The 19,869-nt window shown below is 33.1% G+C and overlaps 1 protein-coding gene across 2 annotated transcripts in view; it reads right to left on the reverse strand.

Annotated features, from left to right (window-relative positions):
- Window positions 1-19,869, reverse strand: part of LOC113099901 (phosphatidylinositol 4-kinase alpha-like) — a 39,817-nt gene that overhangs the window by 19,295 nt on the left and 653 nt on the right. For both annotated transcript variants that reach the window (XM_026264808.1, XM_026264809.1), the window contains exons 2-29: window positions 18,530-18,646; window positions 17,664-17,757; window positions 17,487-17,575; window positions 17,177-17,252; window positions 16,040-16,302; window positions 14,246-14,312; window positions 13,955-14,106; window positions 13,807-13,872; window positions 13,622-13,718; window positions 12,331-12,522; window positions 12,150-12,250; window positions 11,928-12,057; window positions 10,413-10,542; window positions 9,686-9,781; window positions 9,328-9,511; window positions 9,141-9,241; window positions 8,030-8,198; window positions 7,299-7,349; window positions 6,475-6,583; window positions 5,181-5,317; window positions 3,889-4,022; window positions 3,735-3,817; window positions 3,209-3,279; window positions 2,997-3,121; window positions 2,739-2,820; window positions 2,550-2,633; window positions 1,368-1,457; window positions 1,161-1,280 (exon numbers count right to left, since the gene is read on the reverse strand). In XM_026264808.1, coding sequence (XP_026120593.1) covers window positions 1,161-1,280; window positions 1,368-1,457; window positions 2,550-2,633; window positions 2,739-2,820; window positions 2,997-3,121; window positions 3,209-3,279; window positions 3,735-3,817; window positions 3,889-4,022; window positions 5,181-5,317; window positions 6,475-6,583; window positions 7,299-7,349; window positions 8,030-8,198; window positions 9,141-9,241; window positions 9,328-9,511; window positions 9,686-9,781; window positions 10,413-10,542; window positions 11,928-12,057; window positions 12,150-12,250; window positions 12,331-12,522; window positions 13,622-13,718; window positions 13,807-13,872; window positions 13,955-14,106; window positions 14,246-14,312; window positions 16,040-16,302; window positions 17,177-17,252; window positions 17,487-17,575; window positions 17,664-17,757; window positions 18,530-18,646 — 3,210 coding nt within the window. The remainder of the gene's footprint in view (window positions 1-1,160; window positions 1,281-1,367; window positions 1,458-2,549; window positions 2,634-2,738; window positions 2,821-2,996; window positions 3,122-3,208; window positions 3,280-3,734; window positions 3,818-3,888; window positions 4,023-5,180; window positions 5,318-6,474; window positions 6,584-7,298; window positions 7,350-8,029; window positions 8,199-9,140; window positions 9,242-9,327; window positions 9,512-9,685; window positions 9,782-10,412; window positions 10,543-11,927; window positions 12,058-12,149; window positions 12,251-12,330; window positions 12,523-13,621; window positions 13,719-13,806; window positions 13,873-13,954; window positions 14,107-14,245; window positions 14,313-16,039; window positions 16,303-17,176; window positions 17,253-17,486; window positions 17,576-17,663; window positions 17,758-18,529; window positions 18,647-19,869) is intronic.

Below are 19,869 nucleotides of genomic sequence, written 5' to 3' on the forward strand. Positions count from 1 at the left end.
AATAAAAACTGAAATAAACCTAGTTGTTTTATTTCAGCTAGTGGCAAAAAAAAAACAATAACCCAATAAAATTAAACATTAAAATTAAATAAACTTATTTGTTTTATTTCAGCTAGTTGCAAAAAATAACCCAATAAAATAAAAAATAAAATAAAATTAGTTGTTTTATTTCGGCTAATTAAAAAAAAACAATAACCCAATAAAATAAAAACATAAAAAATAAAATAAACTTAGTTGTCTTATTTCCGCTAGTAGCAAAACAATAACCCAATAAAATTTAACATAAAAAAGTAAAGAAACTTAGCTGTTTTATTTCAGCTAGTTGCAAAAAAACAATAACCCAATAAAATAAAAACATAAAAAATAAAAAAACTTAGTTGTTTTATTTCCGCTAGTAGCAAAACAATAACCCAATAAAATAAAAAATAAAAACTGAAATAAAATTAGTTGTTTTATTTCAGCTAGTTGCAAAAAACAACAACAACCCAATAAAATTAAACATTAAAATTAAATAAACTTGTTTTATTTCCGCTAGTTGCAAAAAATAACCCAATAAAATAAAGAATAAAATAAAATTTGTTGTTTTATTTCGGCTAGTTAAAAAAAAAACAATAACCCAATAAAATAAAAACATAAAAAATAAAATAAACTTAGTTGTTTTATTTCCGCTAGTAGCAAAACAATAACCCAATAAAATTTAACATAAAAAAAAATTAATAAACTTAGTTGTTTTATTTCGGCTAATTGCAAAAAAAAACAATAACCCAATAAAATTTAACATAAAAAAAAATTAATAAACTTAGAAGTTTTATTTCAGCTAGTTGCCAAGGCAAATTTTCTAACTTTCATTTAGTTTAACTAGATGTACTTATTCAATTCTACTAAAACTCGAAATAAAAATGAATAAAAACTATATGGACATATTTAAAATAATAATAAATAATAAATAACAAACTTTGATTGAAATTAAAATGAAAATGGAAAAAGTTAAATAGAATAAAAATGAATTCAAAATATTCAATAAACCCCAAATAACACTAGTCTGAATTGACAGAGAACATTCTTCTCACATAACTTCCTGATTGTTTATTATCACTAAGGCACTAGTCATTATCTCCCTTCAGCATGAACTGAGTCTCAGCAGAAGCGGCTCATCTTACCCCCAGACTGGTGCTCTGTCGATTATATCCAGCGAAGTGCAGGATGCTCTCGGTGGCCATCGCCAGACCCGTGTGCTGAGACAGACCTGACACCCAGTTCTGGTGCTTATTCAGGTACTCCTGGGGAAAATACATCGATGATGTTCAAAACCATTGCAGAGGACAATCGTGATAGTGAATCGAGACATTTTGAAAGGGAGGCCAAACCTGTAGGTGAGATTTGGTGACCGACGGCGCCCACTTCATGGCCTCTTTCAGGATTTCTCCACAGCGGGCAGCAAAGTCTTTCACTATGCTCTAAACATGACATATGAAATCCCAAATATATCACTAACACATATGCAATACCACGCTTTTAATAAGAAGCCAAATTCATATCTATGCATTCTTAAACTCATTTTATATTGCAGTGGAAAAAGCCAAAGACACGGATACATTTTATTGTTAATTTTACTTAAATTACAAATTATGTAAAAATAATCAAATTAATATTTATATTAAACATAAATATATTTAGAATTTTGTGTTGTTATTATTATGTTTAATAAAAGACACAGATTTATTTTTTTAGATTAATTATTTTATATTTAATAGAATTCACAGATATATACACACATATATATATATATATATATATATATATATATATATATATATATATCACATTTAATTTTTATATATATGTATATTAAAATATATTCATAAAAATATAAAAACATTTATATTTACGAAATGTACATAGAATATAAATCTACATAAATTATTTTTTACTGTATATTTATAACACAATTATTAATTATTATATTAAACATAAATATATGTAAATTTTTGTGTTGTTATTTTTATTATTATTGTTTAATAAAAAATATTTTGTAAATAATTATTTTATATTAATATAATACACACATATAATACAAATAAATACAAATATATATACATACATACATACATACATACATATACATATATATATACATATATATATATATATATATACATACATATACATATATATACATATATATATATATATTATATATATATATATATATTTGCTTAAAATATATTGATAACAATATAAAAACATTTATATTTAAGAAATGTATGATATAAATATACATAAATAATAAACTGTATATAACAAAATTATTATTATAATTATTATTATTATTATTATTGTTATATTTAAACATTTATATAATTACACTGTAATAAACATTTCTAAAAGTGTAAAAGTTTCTAAAAGTTTAAAAAATATATATATATATATATATATATATTTTTTTTTTTTTTTTAACTATATAATATAAATAAAATTGGTTGCAAGTACATAAAGTTCCTGTGGCTTTATAAAGCGTAGAAAAGCAAGAATAAGTAAAGTAAATGCACCTCTCTGGCCTCGTATGTATCCGGCACGGTGATGCGATACGGGGTGTCCGGTATGTCATAATACGGCTGGTCTTTGTGGATGTCCTGAAAAATTAAGAAATCAATAATTTATCATAAACCTCTCCTTTAACACCTCCAGACGGGGAAATAATATCTAAACTTGATCTGAGCAAAGCGAGAAGCACGTACAGCACTGAGTGAAAGAGACAGGGTCTGTAATATATCCAGCATGGTCCTCAGGACACGACCGCTCCACAACAAGTGCGGAAAACTAGACCAAAAACAAAGAGACACAGCTGCATTGAACATTCAAGAAGAAGAAATGCACTTCTCTATTGAGTCAACTATCCCCACACAGAAACATGAGAACACATCTACAGAAACAAGATCTGTACACAACACATTAGTGTTCAGTACGGTCTGTGATTGTAATGGAGAAAGACCCACGTCTCAGCGAGTCCTGACAGATATTTGTCTGCAACTCTGCGGATTCTCTTGTGAATGTGGTTGAAGTTGACCAACAGGAACTGAGCATGGTTTTCTAACTCCTCCTCATGAGCTTTAGTCTTTTCCTAAGAAAAAAAGATATATAATATTAGGGGATAACAACGAGTGGCCGAGTCGAGATGTTAAAGCGGTTCAGGTGATTTCTCATTTACCTTGTCAGCCATCATCTGAAGAAAGACATCGAAGACCTTGTCACCCACCGCTATGACACACTGCATCATTCCTGAGAGGATGAGAGGAACACAATCACAGCACAGCTCACAAATAATCATCTACTGATTAGACATGACTCTTAAAACAAGACTCTATGGGTTAAAAAAATAGAGATAAATCACAATGCATTAATGAATAAAATGAAATGCGAGTTTTCTAAAATGTTTAATGTATAATTGAAAAAAGTCCTGATTTGCATGCATTTCCAACAGGTTAATATGAACACTGGATAAAGCTGGGTTTGTTGCTGTAATAGTGTATCAGAATCATAAAATACAGTATTTCAACAGGGAGGAAAAAAAAACAATCACTATTTCACAAATTTTATGAGCAAGCTACACTTCAGAATATAGGTAGCAATAACACGTATCTTTAAGAGCAACCGAAAAGGAGTCATTCTGAGAGAACAAAACCATACGTTTTAATCCATCTATTAACAGATGAATGTTTTAAGATCTAACCCACCTGATTTATCCTTCTGGATCGCTCGGTCCTCAAAGTATCGAAACATCACTTGGAAACGATCCGAATCCAGCGAGCGTAACACCCTGAGAAGATACAAGAGGTCACATGACCGTTCAGACTGAAAGACGTGCCCTGCTGGACAGATCCGGTGTACCTCATGTACTCCAGGCGGTAGACGGACAGCAGGTAGGTGGACATGGCGAAGTCCAGTTTATTGATGAGCGCAGCCACTTCCGGTGGAGGATCCAGCAGGTTAATGATGGTGCCTCTCAAATCATTCAGCTCGGCCTAGAAACACAACACACAGCGTTCGGTTTACAGGATCGAACTGATGCAATCATGTCCAGAAAGACTATTCACATTCAGTGATATTATCACAATATATATTTACCAGTCATAAGGTTAAATTTTTTTAAATGGAGATGAATGCATTGATAAATAATCTTTCCATTGATGCATGGTTTGTTAGGATCGGACAATATTTGTCTGAGATACAACTATTTGAAATGCAAAAAAAAAAAATCTACATATTGAGAAAATCATCTTTAAAAATTTTTCAAATTAAGTTCTTAACAATGCATATCACTAATCAAAAATTAAGTTTTGATATATTTACGGTAAGAAACTTAATGGAACATCATCTTTATTTAATATCCTAATGATTTTTGGCATAAAATATATATATATATTTTTTGACCCATACTATGGTTTTTTTTTGGCTATTGCTAGAAATATACCCTAGAGACTACGTCCTGGTTTTGTGCTCCAGGGTCACAGTTAGTCTGCACTCATGCTATCAGATGAAAAAAAATACATTTGAACTGAATTGAGCTGGATAATAAAAGCCCATCTCTGCCAGAAGATTGAAACAAAATCATTTTCTTCTCAAAATGCTGACTTTTGTTTCTTGCAATTTGGAGGATTTCCTCATATAAGCTCCCATAAACTCAGTACTGAGAAACACAATCTCACAATTCTGAGAAGACAAGTCAGAATTCTGACATCTGACAAACTCACAATTGTGTTTAAAAACATAGGAACTCGCAATTAATATTATTCCATAGCAGAACCAAAAAACACAAGAACACAAGAACTTTGAGGAATTGTGAGAAAAGGTCAGAATTCTGAATATGCATCTCAAACTAATGACTTTTTTCTTTTATAAATATATATATAGATATAAAGTCACGTTTACCTTTTTAATTGTTTTATTCCATGGCTGAAACAGGTTTGCACAGGCACTGTTGTCTCCTGTAGAGCTGATTTAGTTTTTGCTGAAATTATGCTATACTTACTAAAATGTTTTACATTTTAAAGCTTTGAAATGGTCTGTATAAGGCCCTACATGTGTAGAAATAAATGTGACTTGAATTGACCAAAATGACCTGTCTGATTTGGCAACAATGCAAGCAGAGAGCAATCTGAGTGTTACTGATGGAGCAGTACCGGAGTCACCGTGTCGTTCTTCAGCGCAGAGTTATACTGCAGCTCTGAGCGAAGCGGCTCTCCGCTCGGGAACGTCAGCAGCGGCGATTTGGTTGCGATCTCACACACTCCCTCATACCACTCCTCCGGCCACAAACCTGAACATGGAAGATGACACAATCAATGAGATGGATATTCACATGGCTTGCTAACACAAGGCTTTGATTTAATATTTGAGTGTTTTTAACACAGCATTAAGTGGCTGTATAATTACAGAGCTTCCTTCCTTCCTCCATATAGAACTACGATTAGTGTTGTCAAAAGACCCGGTACTTTTGGTACCAAGTCGGTACTAAAAAAATTAAAATGAATATGATTTCCGTGAAACAGAAAACACGGATGGAATCTCAAAATCCAGTCATGAAAATGAAGCTTACATTTTAATATGGACAGTCACGGATTTGTCAAAGTTAGCATAAATTAATCATATAAAATCTTCGTATGGATCAGTATCTGTAAATGTTAAGCCGCAAAATTTGGTTGTAATATGAATCCTGCATGTTCTGCGCGTCTCTGTGTGAATGAATGAATGGTTTGTTTACTACATAGACTGAAGCGCATGACGCTTGCAGTAATTTCAGCATCTGCCGTCTCAGTGAGGACATAAATACATAAACTACATCACCAGAACTGTTCTGAGTCACTTCACAAGCATTTTACAGTTTCATTTGAGTAAAACCAGTGTCAAAATAAAAGTAGCCCGTCAAAATAAAAGTTCATTTTTAAATAAAGGCATTGTGCTAGATATTACTATTATTTAGTAGAATGTATGTGATACTGCTACTACTGTTGAAAAAAAAATGATAAAACTTTCTTTTTTAAAGAAATAAATCACAATATTTCTTCCATGTTTTAATTTTAATACCAAGTCCCCTTTATTTACCAAAGAATAAAATGTTTAAATCTCATTAATTAAAAGACAAATACAATTGTGGTTGAAACTTGTTTACCGTTTTTCATAATTATATTACTTGTAGAAACACTTTAAACATAATTGAAAATAAGTATAAAGAATGGCATCATGTTTTATTTTATTTTTTTTGATAAAAAGTGTTTTTTCTTTCTTTAACTAGAACATTTTTGGTACTGAAATTGGTATCGAGAGCCGTGAATTTTCACTGGTATCGGTACCGAATACTGAATTTTGGTACCATGAAAACACGATACGATACTGGTAAAAGTTATAATATGTTGTTCAATCTTAAGAAAATGAAACAGCTACAACATACATGTTGACCAGCGAGAGTTATCTGACCTGAGCCCTCGACAGCGAAGCCCATCACAACTGAATACAGCCAGAAATCTCTGAACAGCTTCTGCAGTCTCGGTTTGGCCTCTTTTATGGGCGACAAACGTTTGGTCAGCTGTAAGATTAAAAAAAAAAAAACAGTCAGATGAAATTATGAACCGCATGACACAATCAAGTTTCATCCAAAATAATTATTTATGCAGAGTAAAATAAAGTGAGTCCCTTAAAAGGCCGCAACATAACAGCCGACTTTGTGAACATGACTCAAGCAAGCATTAAAAAAAAGTGCAAATCTGCATTTATTCGATTAAAATACAGTTAAAATAGTCATACTGTGAAATATTATTTTGTTATTATATATTTTAAAATGCTATTTACTCCTGTGATGAAAAAGCTGATTTTTGGCAGCCATAAACAAAAATTATTAACAGGAGTTAATTATATTTAACAATATAGGAAAACAGTTATTTTAAATTGTAATAATATTTAATTATATTAAAGCATTGACAATTAAAATAAATGAGAAATAACAGAATAATCAAATAAAAAAATGCGTGGGGCGTGTTGTGTTAATTTTGATCATATTTCGCAAACAAATCAGATTTACTCTAGAAACCATTTATATCAGTTTCATTTCTATAGATTTATGGTTCAATAAAAATGGCTGTTTAAAAACACTAACTATTAAATAACTAATTATTAATTTTAAAATCATTAACTAAATTAAGAGAACCATTTTGTTGTTAACCAAAGGTGAGTGACTCAAATTTCAATAGATGTGTAGTGTAGTGTAATCTACTATTGCATGCAGTCAGTGTCACATCTCTTACCACAGCAATGACAGGAATCAGAACTCCTAAATTCCCAGCGCTGCTGGACGCCTGAGGAAGAACAAGCAAAAGAAACACCACATTACTCAACTGCTTCATTTTAGCTAGATATCTCACGACTTTCCCACTGTCGCCTGTGAATGCGAAGGCCAAATCCAGTGATCTGCCCTGAATTAAACCGATCCTCCCTGCTGTGACTTTCAGCAGACCCTCTTTAATCATCATATGTGACCCTGGAGCCTCTGGGGTATATTCATAGCAATATCCAAAAAACAACATTGTATGGGTCAAAATTATAGATTTTTCTTTTAAACCAAAAATCATTAGGATATTAAATACAGATCATGTTCCATTAAGATATTTAGTACATTTCCTTCAATAAATATATAAAAACTGTATTTTTGATTAGTGATATGCATTGCAAAGAATTAATTTGGACAACTTTAAAGATGATTTACTCAGTATTTAGATTTTTTTGCATGCTCAGAAATAGTTGTATCTCAGACAAATATTGTCCGATCCTAACAAACCATACATCAAAGAAATCTTATTTATTCAGCTGATGATGATGCATTAATCTCAGTTTTGAAAACTTGACCCTTATGACAGGTTTTGTTGTCCAGGGTCACATATAACATTTATAATGTCCCATATAATGAATGCAAGATCTGCTGTCGATTGTTCAGTGAAGCAGAGGAATAATAAATGACTTTAATGTGAAGGTTTGGTACCTTGAGGGCCGGGCCCTTCTCACTGGATCTTTCGCTGGCTCTCTTCCCCTCCAGCCCCAGCTGCACAAACAGCTCCAGCAGATTCACCAGCAGCTCATCCACCATCTGCTCTGTCTGCAGGTTTGCTGCGATGTTGGCCAGCGCGTTGATCACGGCCAGAGAACAGTGTCTGCAGCAAACATGACCGAACGGAGTTAACAGACAAGCTACAGATGCAAATGAAACCGTAGTCGTGCATTTATGTTCTATGATGTCCTAGTGACATCATTACTGTAACTGTCAGCACTTTATTTATACATCTCTTCTGACTTGCTGAATTTTCATGTGTGTGTATATGTATATGCAATTTTTTTTTATGTAGTCAAGATGGTCAAAAGTTTTTAATAATTAATATCTTTTAAAGGTTTCAAAGACTGAATTTATCTTTATCAGAAATACAGTAAAAACAGTAATATTATGAGATATTAAAACAATTTAAAATAACTGTTTTCTATTTGAGCAGATTTTAAAATTTAATTTATTCCTTTGATTCCAAAGATGACTTTTAAAAATATATTCTTTTTTTAATAATCTAATTTCACAATATAAAATTTGTTGCAGCCTACATGAGTCTATGAATAATATATATATATATATATATATATATATATATATATATATATATATATATATATATATATATATATATATATATATATATAATTTTTATAATTTTTTTTTTTTTGTTGGTTTTCGTTGCTGACATTGCTGATTTTACATTGATCACTTAGCAAGCTGTTGATTTTGTATTAAAGAAAAAATTATAAAAAAATTATTAATAAAAATATATATATATATATATATATATATATATAATCAATTCTATGAGTTTTAACTTGATATAATACGATTTAAGTTTAAATGTACAGCCAATTTGATTTTAAATATTTAAGGCAGCAACTGAAGTTTTTAAGTGGAAGTGGACATTTTTTTTACAGTGTATGATCACTGAGTGAAACAGAAGATTTAGTTTAATTAAGGACACAACCTGATTTTATCTAGTGGGATTAATATGATTTTCTCCACCCACATGCCACTGGTAAAATTAAAAAAATAAAAATAAAAAAGTCACCTGTATCCATGATCCTTGTAGTCTTTGGTGGAGTAAACCATCGAGCTGGCCTTCACACTAATCTGCTGAAACAAGTTCCAGACTTCCTGATAAATGTATTGCTGTGGGAGACAAACAGATGGGAGATATTAGCACCAGCAGTCTGCTCAAAACACTTCCTGTGACAGAAGACAGAAGTGCAGCGTACGTTTCCTGTGATGACCATACAGCCCAGCTGATCTATGATGAGGACGTCGAGCCGGGACGGTGGCTGGCAGAACTTCTGCTGCAGGATCTGAAGGATGGGCTCCATCACACGAGGAGTGTCCCTCAGGGCCACGGCGATGTGTCCTAAAGCTTGTATGGTGTGATCCGGGATGAGGTGGGCGTCCCTGATGGAGAGGGACACAAATAACATCTCAGAGACTCCTTACAGAATAACAGATCGCCTAATTTTCTTAAATTCCACTTGAATAAAACACTTTGAACTATTTAATGACTAGTAAAAACTAATTTTGGCTTAAGTTGGGCGAGATGTGCTTTATTGTCAGATTTTAAGAACATACTTGTCATTTTCCTGCGAGATGTAGAGACGGTTGGAAAGACTGGCGAGGAAAGCCTCAACGATGACTGAGTCCATGCACAAGCCTGCTTTTAAACACCTGGAACAAGAAAGAAAAACTTAGTTACTTATTAGTGTCTAGTAATAAGTGGTCAACTATAGTATTGCTGTAGCTCAATTGGTAGAACATTGGACTATCAAGCGCAAGGTTGGGGGTTCGATTCCCCGGGAACACATTTTGTGTAAAAATTGATAGCCTGAATGCACTGTGAGTCGCTTTGATAAAAGCGTCTGCTAAATGCATAAATTAATTTTTAATTTAACTATATGAGAAACTGCAAAGTCATGTTATAGACCGTACAAATTACAGTTTGAATCCCAATTCACATACTTCTACTAAATAAGACTTCTCTGCTCACCAAGGCTGCATTTATTTGATAAAAAATATAGTAAAAACAGTAATATTGTGAAATATTTTTATAATTTACAATCACTATTTTCTATGTTTATACAATTTAAAATTAAATTTGTATTTGTGATGCAACGCTTAATTTCCAGTGTCACTTGATCCTTCAGATATCATTCTAATATGCTGTTTGCTGCTCAAGACACACTTTTAACATACTATTAATTGGAATGCAAAACTTCTAAGCTCTCATATTGCAATATATAAAAATTATGCATAGGAACTTTTACCTAAGGACATTTCCACACATACAAATGAGGTTTACCTGCATATATTGTCGATGGAAATGTCTCGGAGCTGCTCATACATGGACGGCTGGGTCTTCTTACTGGTGTGAGAGCTGAAGGTGGACTGGGAATGTTCATTGGTCACACTGATCTTGATCTCTCCTGTTCCTGTTTAGAGGGAAATGGAGACCAACTACTCGCCCTGCTTCAAATGTTGTTACTTCTTAAAGTAAAGGTTCACCCAAAAATAAAAAATAAATTCTGAAAAAGTACTCATTTTCAGGTCATCCACGATGTAGATGAGTTTGTTTCTTCATCAGATTTGTAGAAATGTAGCATTGCATCAGTGTCTCAGCAATGGATGCTCTGCAGTGAATGGGTGCCGTCAGAATGAGAGTCTGATAAAAACATCACAATAATCCACAGCACTCCAGTCCATCAGTAAATGTGAGTGAGGTGATTAATAGTGAGGTGAAAAGTGTGTAAGAAACAAATCTATAAAATCTACGTTTTTTTAACTACAAACTTTTGCTTCCGGCTAAAATACATAAATACATAATCCATAATTTTGTCTCGGGTGAATCAGGAGAGAAATCTGCACAGATCAAACGCCTTTTACAAGTGAAACAGAACAAAACAGTCATTGGTTGTTGGATTTTGATGTTTTCACTGGAAGAAGCGTTATTATGGATTATGGGGTCATATTTTAGCTGGAACAACAGTTTAACCTTAAAAAAACCCATAATAATAAATTAGTTTCTTAACCCCTTAACTGTCACTCATATTTTTGAACATTGACTTTGTAGTGCACGATCCAAACTTAAATTTGTATAATTCATGACTGAAAACATTTTGTAACATGATATCGATGTACCATTTACATGGTAATGCAATGTCTGATTTTAAAATGGGTTTTAAAGGATGAATTTTGAGATTTTAAGTTTTCAGTTGATATATCATTTCTCATGATTTCTAAAATGTGATAGAGAAAAAGGCAACAAAATCGTCTTGTTTTTTTAACAAAGGTCAAAATTCCTGTTATAATGAAGATTTTTGAGGGTGCACTCTTGTCATAAATTAATCTATTACTTTTCCTACATAATTTTTTACAAAAAGCATTGATAAAACATATATTTGGGAGTCTTAGACCTTTCCAACGATATATAGTTTGTCAAGATTAGATTAGATTTAATTGTAATATAGTGAAGTAAATGTAGGCGTCCCACAGAGCGGACGGGTGACAGTTAACAGGTTAAAAAACACGCAGCTTTTCACATTAACGGATGGAGTGGAGTGGTGTAAATAACTTGTGGATTATTGTGATGTTTTTAATCAGCCTTTTAGACTCCCATTCACTGCAGAGCATCCATTGCTGAGCAAGTGACGCAATGCTACATTTCTCCAAATCTGATGCAGACACAAACTCATGCTAATCTTAGATGACCTGAGAGTGAGAAAATATTCAGAAACATACATATTTGGCTGAACTGTTCTGTGTGTTGATACACAGTGATCCAAGCAGCAGATCAGAGCTATGAAGGGGAATATCTCACCTGTGTTGTACTGACTGTGGTACTTGTAGAGCTTCACTAGCACAGGTGAAGGCACCACTAGGAAATCTCTGAGAGACATGGTGACTGAATGAGCCACCACGGGGAAGCGCTCACACAGCCGTCCGAGACCCTGTTTCAACAAACATCGTACATGTTGTATTTTACATCGAAATGCTCGAAACGAATCATTTCAGTGCACTGTGAGAGCGCCTCGGGACGCACCTGTAAGCAGCAGATGAGCAGAGGCATGTGAGCGATGATGACCTTGCTGGACGTCTTGGACTGCAGCTTCTCGGACAGTTTTGTGCAGAGGTTTTCCGCACCTGAACAACCCGATAGACGAACGGTTTAGAGAAGACACGTGACACAGACACGTAATACACGAGTCCTCTCGGAGTCTCACCCTGCTCCTCGGTGACGGCCCACACCATGAGGTCCACGCAGGCAGCGTTGGCCTGACAGCGCAGTTTGAGCGGGTTCAGCTCGCTGTGCAGATACTCCACGTCATGCAGGATCCTCTGCAGCTCAGACTGACTGCTGCTGAACTGCTCCAGAACGAAATCATGGACCTCCTTCACGAACGACACCTGCAGGTCTACATCAAACCGTCACATAAACACTAACTGCAGGAGGAAATACTTCAACTTTTAGAGTTACTGACAGCCGGACGTCTCAGGTATGTTGAATGTTTGTGTGAGATTCAGTAGATTCACCCGATTTAGCTAATATCTATAAAAAATATATTGACTTTTTTACATTTATTTATTTTCCCTAACCTTTCTATTCCAGTTATCTAAACATTTAAAGTTATTTTCTACTGTACATTTAAATATCTAGATTTTATTAGTAATAAACTGCAATTTGATTTTACTTATTTGATGTAAAAAAATTAAATATAACTGATAAATCATAAGGACAATAGCACAAATATATATATCATACATTTTAGTTTTAGCTTAATTATGAGAATTTATTGTTTTATTTATTTCACCGTAATTGTTATAATACATATAATAGATTAAGAATGATTAAATTATTATTAATATTAATAATAAGAAAACAACAATCATTTGATTTTATTTGTAAAAACTAACAAATTATATAATTTTATTTAAAAATATGATTTATTATGATAAATATAGTGGATTAATAATAACAATAATACCACAAAAATTATTTAATTTATGAATAAATTGTTATTTTATTTGTTTGTATAATTACAATAATAACAATAACAATTAGTATTAATAACAATTTATATAATAGATCATATACAAAATATAATATATATATATATATTTAAATATAAATTACAAAAACTGAATTTAAATACATATTTAATAAATAATAAATAATAAACAAAAGATAGTGGTCATAATAACATCAACAATAATACAAATTAATAACAATAATATGTTAAATATGGAAATAATAAAATATGAAAAATAATAAGATTTCATTTGCAATAACTTTTTATTTTTATTTTATTTTTTATATTTAAATAGATCTACAATAATAATAATAAATATTAGATTTTTTATTTTTATTGGTAATAAATAGTGATTTAATTTTCATTTATTTATCTCTATGTACTAGTCAATTTTTTTTATGTCACGGCATATATAATCAGGTTAAATAACAACACCTTACTTTTTTTTATGTAATGTTTCCATTACACACTATTTACAATGTACCTTTCATGTAGTATAAAGTGTCCCTCAGCATTTTAAAGATGTCCACATACAGCGGATCGCTGAATGTCTTATAGTGCAGATTAGCTGACGCATTGACCTGAAACAGAGAAAGCAAATACCCAGAAATCAGCAGAGTCTCTCTTTAGAACAGAACAAAGCAGAAGCATCCGAACCAAAGCAGATACCTCCAGGACTTCAACCATAGTCTGATCCAGTGTCTTCATAAAGGTTTCTGACACAAACTGCTCCACCTATCCGACACGAGAAAAACTAAAACGTTAAAAGAGCCAACAAAAATATACTCGAGCAGCTAACAGCGTTCCAGAGACTGACCATCTGCAGAAGCTGCTTCAGTAAATCCAGGGGTATGTCAAACCCTTTACAGTTTCCGCCCGTGAAGAGCGGCGAGACGGAGAAACTGGAGCTGATGGTGGAGAAGTAGTAGTCGGGGTCCACAGCGCTGCCGTCCGGCAGATACGAGGCCGCTGGAGCACAAAAACAAGACCTGGTTAATACCCATCAAACCCAGACAGCATTTCTGGGCATCAAAAACTCGCCCAAACATGTCTAGTGGACTAAAAATACTGTCCAAGTAGACAAAACTAATAATAAAAACTAAATTACCTTCAAAATAAGGAGCAGAGGGGTCAGCAGGAGAACCTGGAGGAAGTCCAGCACGTTCTGGACTGGCCTAGAAAACAAAAAGAGATCAGCATTAACAAAATCACAACTTCAACAAATGCTAAATCATATAATCCAGTGCTTTATATATGTTTTGATATGTTTTGTGTAGTGATCTCGTGTGTGTGTTTATATATTGGTTATGCATTTTAAATATAAGCTGTTTCAAAAAACTTACATTATTTTTTATTAATACTATTTCATCCTATCAGAAGTATGTATGTGATATTCTAGAGTTTGTTTTTTAAAAATGTTTTTAATCACAGGACACTTGCTGAGATGGGTGTCTGTAAAGCCCCTTTCACACTGCCATTCTGGCAAATACAGGGGTAAAGTGTTCCTGTAATTGTTTCCTGGTCGCTAGATTTGGCACTTTCACACTGCCAGTGATGACCCGGTATATGTGCGTGCTTTCACACACAACCCTTGAAGATACCGTAACGACACGTGACATCAGCGCGTGACGTGTAATGTACGAGTCGACAAAGCTTGGCACGTTATACTTTAACTGAAGCAAGCGAACGATCTCAGTGTCAGCGCGGAAAGTGAGGAACTAACTGATCTCTGCTTCATTACAGTTTGCACATATTTTTTCGTCGCGAATGTTGATCTTCCTTCAAAACAGCCGGTAAAAAAGTCGCGCGATAACGCACGTCATCACTTCGATACCGAATTAGATCTGGCTTTTTAGGGTAAAGTTGACTCTTATTTTGGCCACAACTTTCTCTGTTTGAGCTAATGGAATGATTTTTGGTGACAAATCTTATTTTGATCCATATTCCAAAATGCTTTGAAACTTTTTAAAAACTCAACGGTACACTGTGAACAAATTCACTACCCTTTCGGGATGTTCGTGGATGAAAACATCCACTAAATTAAAGTGGATGTACTCCATATACAAGCCAGAAACTAAGCCTTTTTTTTTTTTGCACAGGCCTATCTAAAGGGTTAATGGTCCCACCTAGTGATCAACTGTAAAATTAACAAATTTGACCTCTTCCCAAAAGGGAAAACCACAAACAATCAAGAATGCATGATTATATGGTGTCATGGATTTGCAATCAAAAAATGTCGTTATAATGGAAGTCAATGGGCAAAAACAGCCACCAACAACAAATTAGGGAGAAAACATTTTAATCTAATGCTACACAAAAACTAAAAATGCATCAAAGCCAATGTTGCTACTAATTTTTGACATGTCTAAGACTGTTATAAAAAGTAAAAAAAAAAAAATCCAGCCACAATTACTTTTATATTGAAAATAAGTCATTTTGTTTGTTTTTTCCCCCAAATCAGTGACATCATTTATGAACTTGCCAATTAAAGGGTTAAAATCTTGGATTTTTTAAAAACATTTGGTAGTTTTGATCAGGACTGAAGTTGATAAACAGATTTATGCAAAAAAATTTGAGAAAAAATATTAATCTGACACATTTTTACAGCAGTTTAATCGAGTTGATGTTTTCATCCACGAAAAACTCGAAAGGGTAGTGAATTTGAACAATGCACAAGGGTTAAGAACGTTTAGATGTTTGTACTGTAAAACAAGACAAGAATATGGAGGAAGATATTAATTTCTTTTTTTTTCAGTGCATACAACATTTAATGCCATGGCTACATGAAATCACGACTTTCTGCTCTAATTGAAGACATTTTCTCAATTTGTGGATGGGCAAATTTAAAAATCTAAAGATGTGGTCGTCCTCTGCTGGCTGAAGAAGAAAATGCATCCGGTACCTGTTGTGAGATGCTGGAAACGCTGCTGGTTTTGTGGCGTAAAGTGTCGCTCTGGCAAGCGGTGAGGAGCGAGCTGGGTAGAATGGAGCGGAAATCATTAAAGGATCGACGTCGGGTCACTTCCTCCCCGTCTCCTGCGCCCAAGGTCTGAGGACTGACCCGTGGGAAGAGTTTAGACAGAAGAGGCTCCTCTGTGTTGCTGTAGCGGCCGAACGCTCGCACCACGCCGAGCAGACAGGGCACAGTGTATTTACACAGGCATTCTGGGAAGGAACATCAGAAAAGTATTTTTATTCCACACTGAATAACAGCAAAAGACATTTCAATTCAACACGAAATCCAAATGGATTATTTCTTTATTCATTTCAATTAATTCATTCAATTTATTTTATTTCAATCATTTCAATGTATCTGGTCATATTGTGCTTATTCTAAAGAAAAAGAAAAAACAATTACAAAATCTATATTATATAAATATCTTATAATTATATATTTGTATTGTATACACTGCCTGTCAAATGTTTCAACTAATTAAAATTTTTTATGTTTTTGAATGTCTCTTCTGCTCAACAAGACTGGATTTATTTGATAAAAAAATAAATAAGAATAAGAATATTTTAAAAGAATAATAATAAAAGTAAAAATAAAAAATAATAAAATATTATTGATTTAAAATAACTCTTTTCTATTTGAATGTATTTTAAAATGTAATTTATTCCTGTGATGAAAAGCTTAATTTTACTCCATGAGGTCCTTCAGAAATCATTTTAATATGCTAATATGCTGTTCAATTTATTATTGATACAAATTATTATTAAATAATGGATATAAATATGTTCAAATATAAAAACTGCTATTTTAAATTGTAATAATATTCAACAGTTTTACTGTTTTTTTTACTGAATTTTTTGATCAACAAATCAAAAAATTATTGGTGAGCAGAAGAGACTTCTGTAAAAAAAAATGTTTTAAAAACTTTTGTACAGTTGTGTTATTAATCATACAATATTGACCAATAAATCACAGCTCGTGTTTCAAGATCTAATCAAACCCAGATGAATAAAATAAATGCTCTGTCTCACATTATGACAGTCAAGAATTTCACACGAACACCTACAAATAAAGTACGATTCTGACCTTTATCTTGGCCTTTATCGATGTTCTGACACATTTCCTGAAGCACCTGCATGAGGTTCATCAAAGCCTCCAAAATCTGAAAGATATTTGATTGGAAACGAAACACATCAGAGCTGCTCTTGATCCTTTGTTAAGTGGAGGGAGATTATGCTTCTCTTTTGAAATACATTAGGTCAGCAAATCTAAAAATAATAATCAGAGGAACACTGACAGAATCCTGGGACGACACACTTATGACAACGATCCTGGAAGAGAACTGAAAAGCAGATTCATCAATTCAACAGCGAGCGAAGTCATCATAGACACACACCTGCATTCTCATGGACTCGTCCATTTGAGCAACGTCTGAGAGCATCGTCACCAAACAGAAGGAGAAGTTCTCCGCAATGGGAAGGGTTTCTGAAAACACAGGGATGAGAGACATGTAAGATCAGGAACAACTGAGAATGAAATGCGAATATGTTATAAAAAGGCAGATTTTTAATACCTCGTCCTTTCCTCTCTGAGCTCTCCTCGATCCATTGCACTCTGGGTAATCCCTTCAGCAAACCCAACAAGTACGGGACAATTGTGTCCTTATGCTGGAGGAGAACACGATCATACAGTTCAGGACTACAGACCTCATGAACACAATTAATGTGTGCACTTTGATTAATATAACACCATACTAATACTATTTCCCACTGCGTCTCACTTTAAAGGAATAGTTCACTCAAAAATATATATATATTTTTTTTGGAAATTAACATTTTCCCACCATCAGGCCATCCAAGATTTAGATGAAAAATTTGGATAAATGTAGCATTGCATCAGTGTCTAAACAAAGGATGCTCTGCAGTGAATGGGTGCCGTCAGAATAATAGTCCAAACAGCTGATAAAAACACCACTCCAGTCCATCAGTTAATGTCTTCTGAGGTGATCAAGCACCATTTACAAACCAAAACAGCCCCAAACAAATATGTGGTTGGATTTAGATATGAGAGGAAGCATTATTATGTACTCATATTTTAGCCAATAGCAACAGTTTACAGTGAAAACACTTTAATTGGTTTCTTACAAACATGCAGCTTTTAACTTCACCAGACATTAACTGATGGAGTGGAGTACTGTGGATTATTGTGATGTATTTATCAGCTGTTTGGACTCTCATTCTGACGGCACCCATTCACTGCAGAGCATGCATTGGTGAGACACTGATGCAATGCAGCATTTCTCCAAATCTGATGAAGAAACAAACTCACCTACATACGGGATCGCCTGAGGGAGGGTATATTTACAGCAATTTTTCATTTTTGAATTAATTATTCCTTTCCTCAATGAATATGAAGAGCGTGACTGTGTTCAAGCAGTACCTGCAGCTCAGACTCCACCAGGAAGATGCCGAGGGCGATCACAGCATCTCTCCTCCGCTCATCCAGCTGGAAAACACCACGGATGTCCACAGGACACATGCATTGTAGCTTCTGGACCTATATTACACAAATATGCAAATGTATTTAGATGCCATCTTAATCATGCAGAAGCAAATAGAACCAGTGAGACATGTGACTTTAATTTGCATAAATATCTAATCATGCATCAAACTACTACACCACCACGGTAATTATTGTTACCTAAAACTAAACAAAAAACACACACACACAAAAAAAATTGTTAATTTAAATAAAAATGAAATAACAGATTTTGAAACACTAAAACTACTAACTGCACATTAATGAAAAAATAAAACTGATATAAAAATAAATTAAACTTAAATAGTAATATAAAAAATAAAAGCACATTAATTAAATTAAAAGAAAATGAAAGCTGAAAACAAAAAATAAAAGCCAATTCAAAATCTTAATAAAAACTATAATAGCATTTTAAATAATCCTAAAATAACACTGGATACCACACACATCTCACAAAAAAAGTCATGATGCAAGATAATGTACAGAAGTCCACAAAGTTTTAAGGAAGTCAATAACATACTTCCCTTTAAAACAGACAATTGTTCAACCCTTTTCTTTTTTCAGGTGAACATGTACACTTCAGAATTATAATTTATTATAATTTTAAATCTGAAGAAATAATGGTCAAATAGTGACATTTAAACAAAAAGTTCCCAGAAAACCAGCATACTTAAAGAATCTCACATACAAAACCGGCTTTTATGACACCAGCAGGTCACATACTGGGTTTTTAATGAATTCATCTTTGCACAAAGGCTCAGAAAATGTTTTGCATTCAGAGACACAATGACTTTTTAATAGAGAGCCGCCCTTGAAACACCTGGTCTTTCAGCAGCTGCGGTCACTTTATGAGACAATGCACACATTTAATATAGTGATCCACATCTGATGTATTTTATGTTCACTTCAGACATAATCTTCTGTTTTTGTCAATATTCGCCAAGATAGCATGTATTTTGACATGATCTTGTATGGATTTGTAAAATAAAGTACTGTACGTCCATTCATACTGTCAGTAATAACATGTAAAAAATAAATAACTAAATCAGCACCTGATGTGTCAAGGTTAATGCATACTTTACATCTCTACGCTACAAATGACCAAAAAAGATCACTTACTAAAACATCAGCATGAAATAAATTAATAAAATAAATAAAACAGTTGACCAAATCTGAAATATAAATGTGGTTTAATTTGTGTTTTGAATTATCTAAATATCAGATTTCACTCACCACATATA

Source organism: Carassius auratus, unplaced genomic scaffold (assembly GCF_003368295.1).
Source record: "Carassius auratus strain Wakin unplaced genomic scaffold, ASM336829v1 scaf_tig00217083, whole genome shotgun sequence".
In the NCBI taxonomy this organism is placed as follows: Eukaryota; Metazoa; Chordata; class Actinopteri; order Cypriniformes; family Cyprinidae; genus Carassius; species Carassius auratus.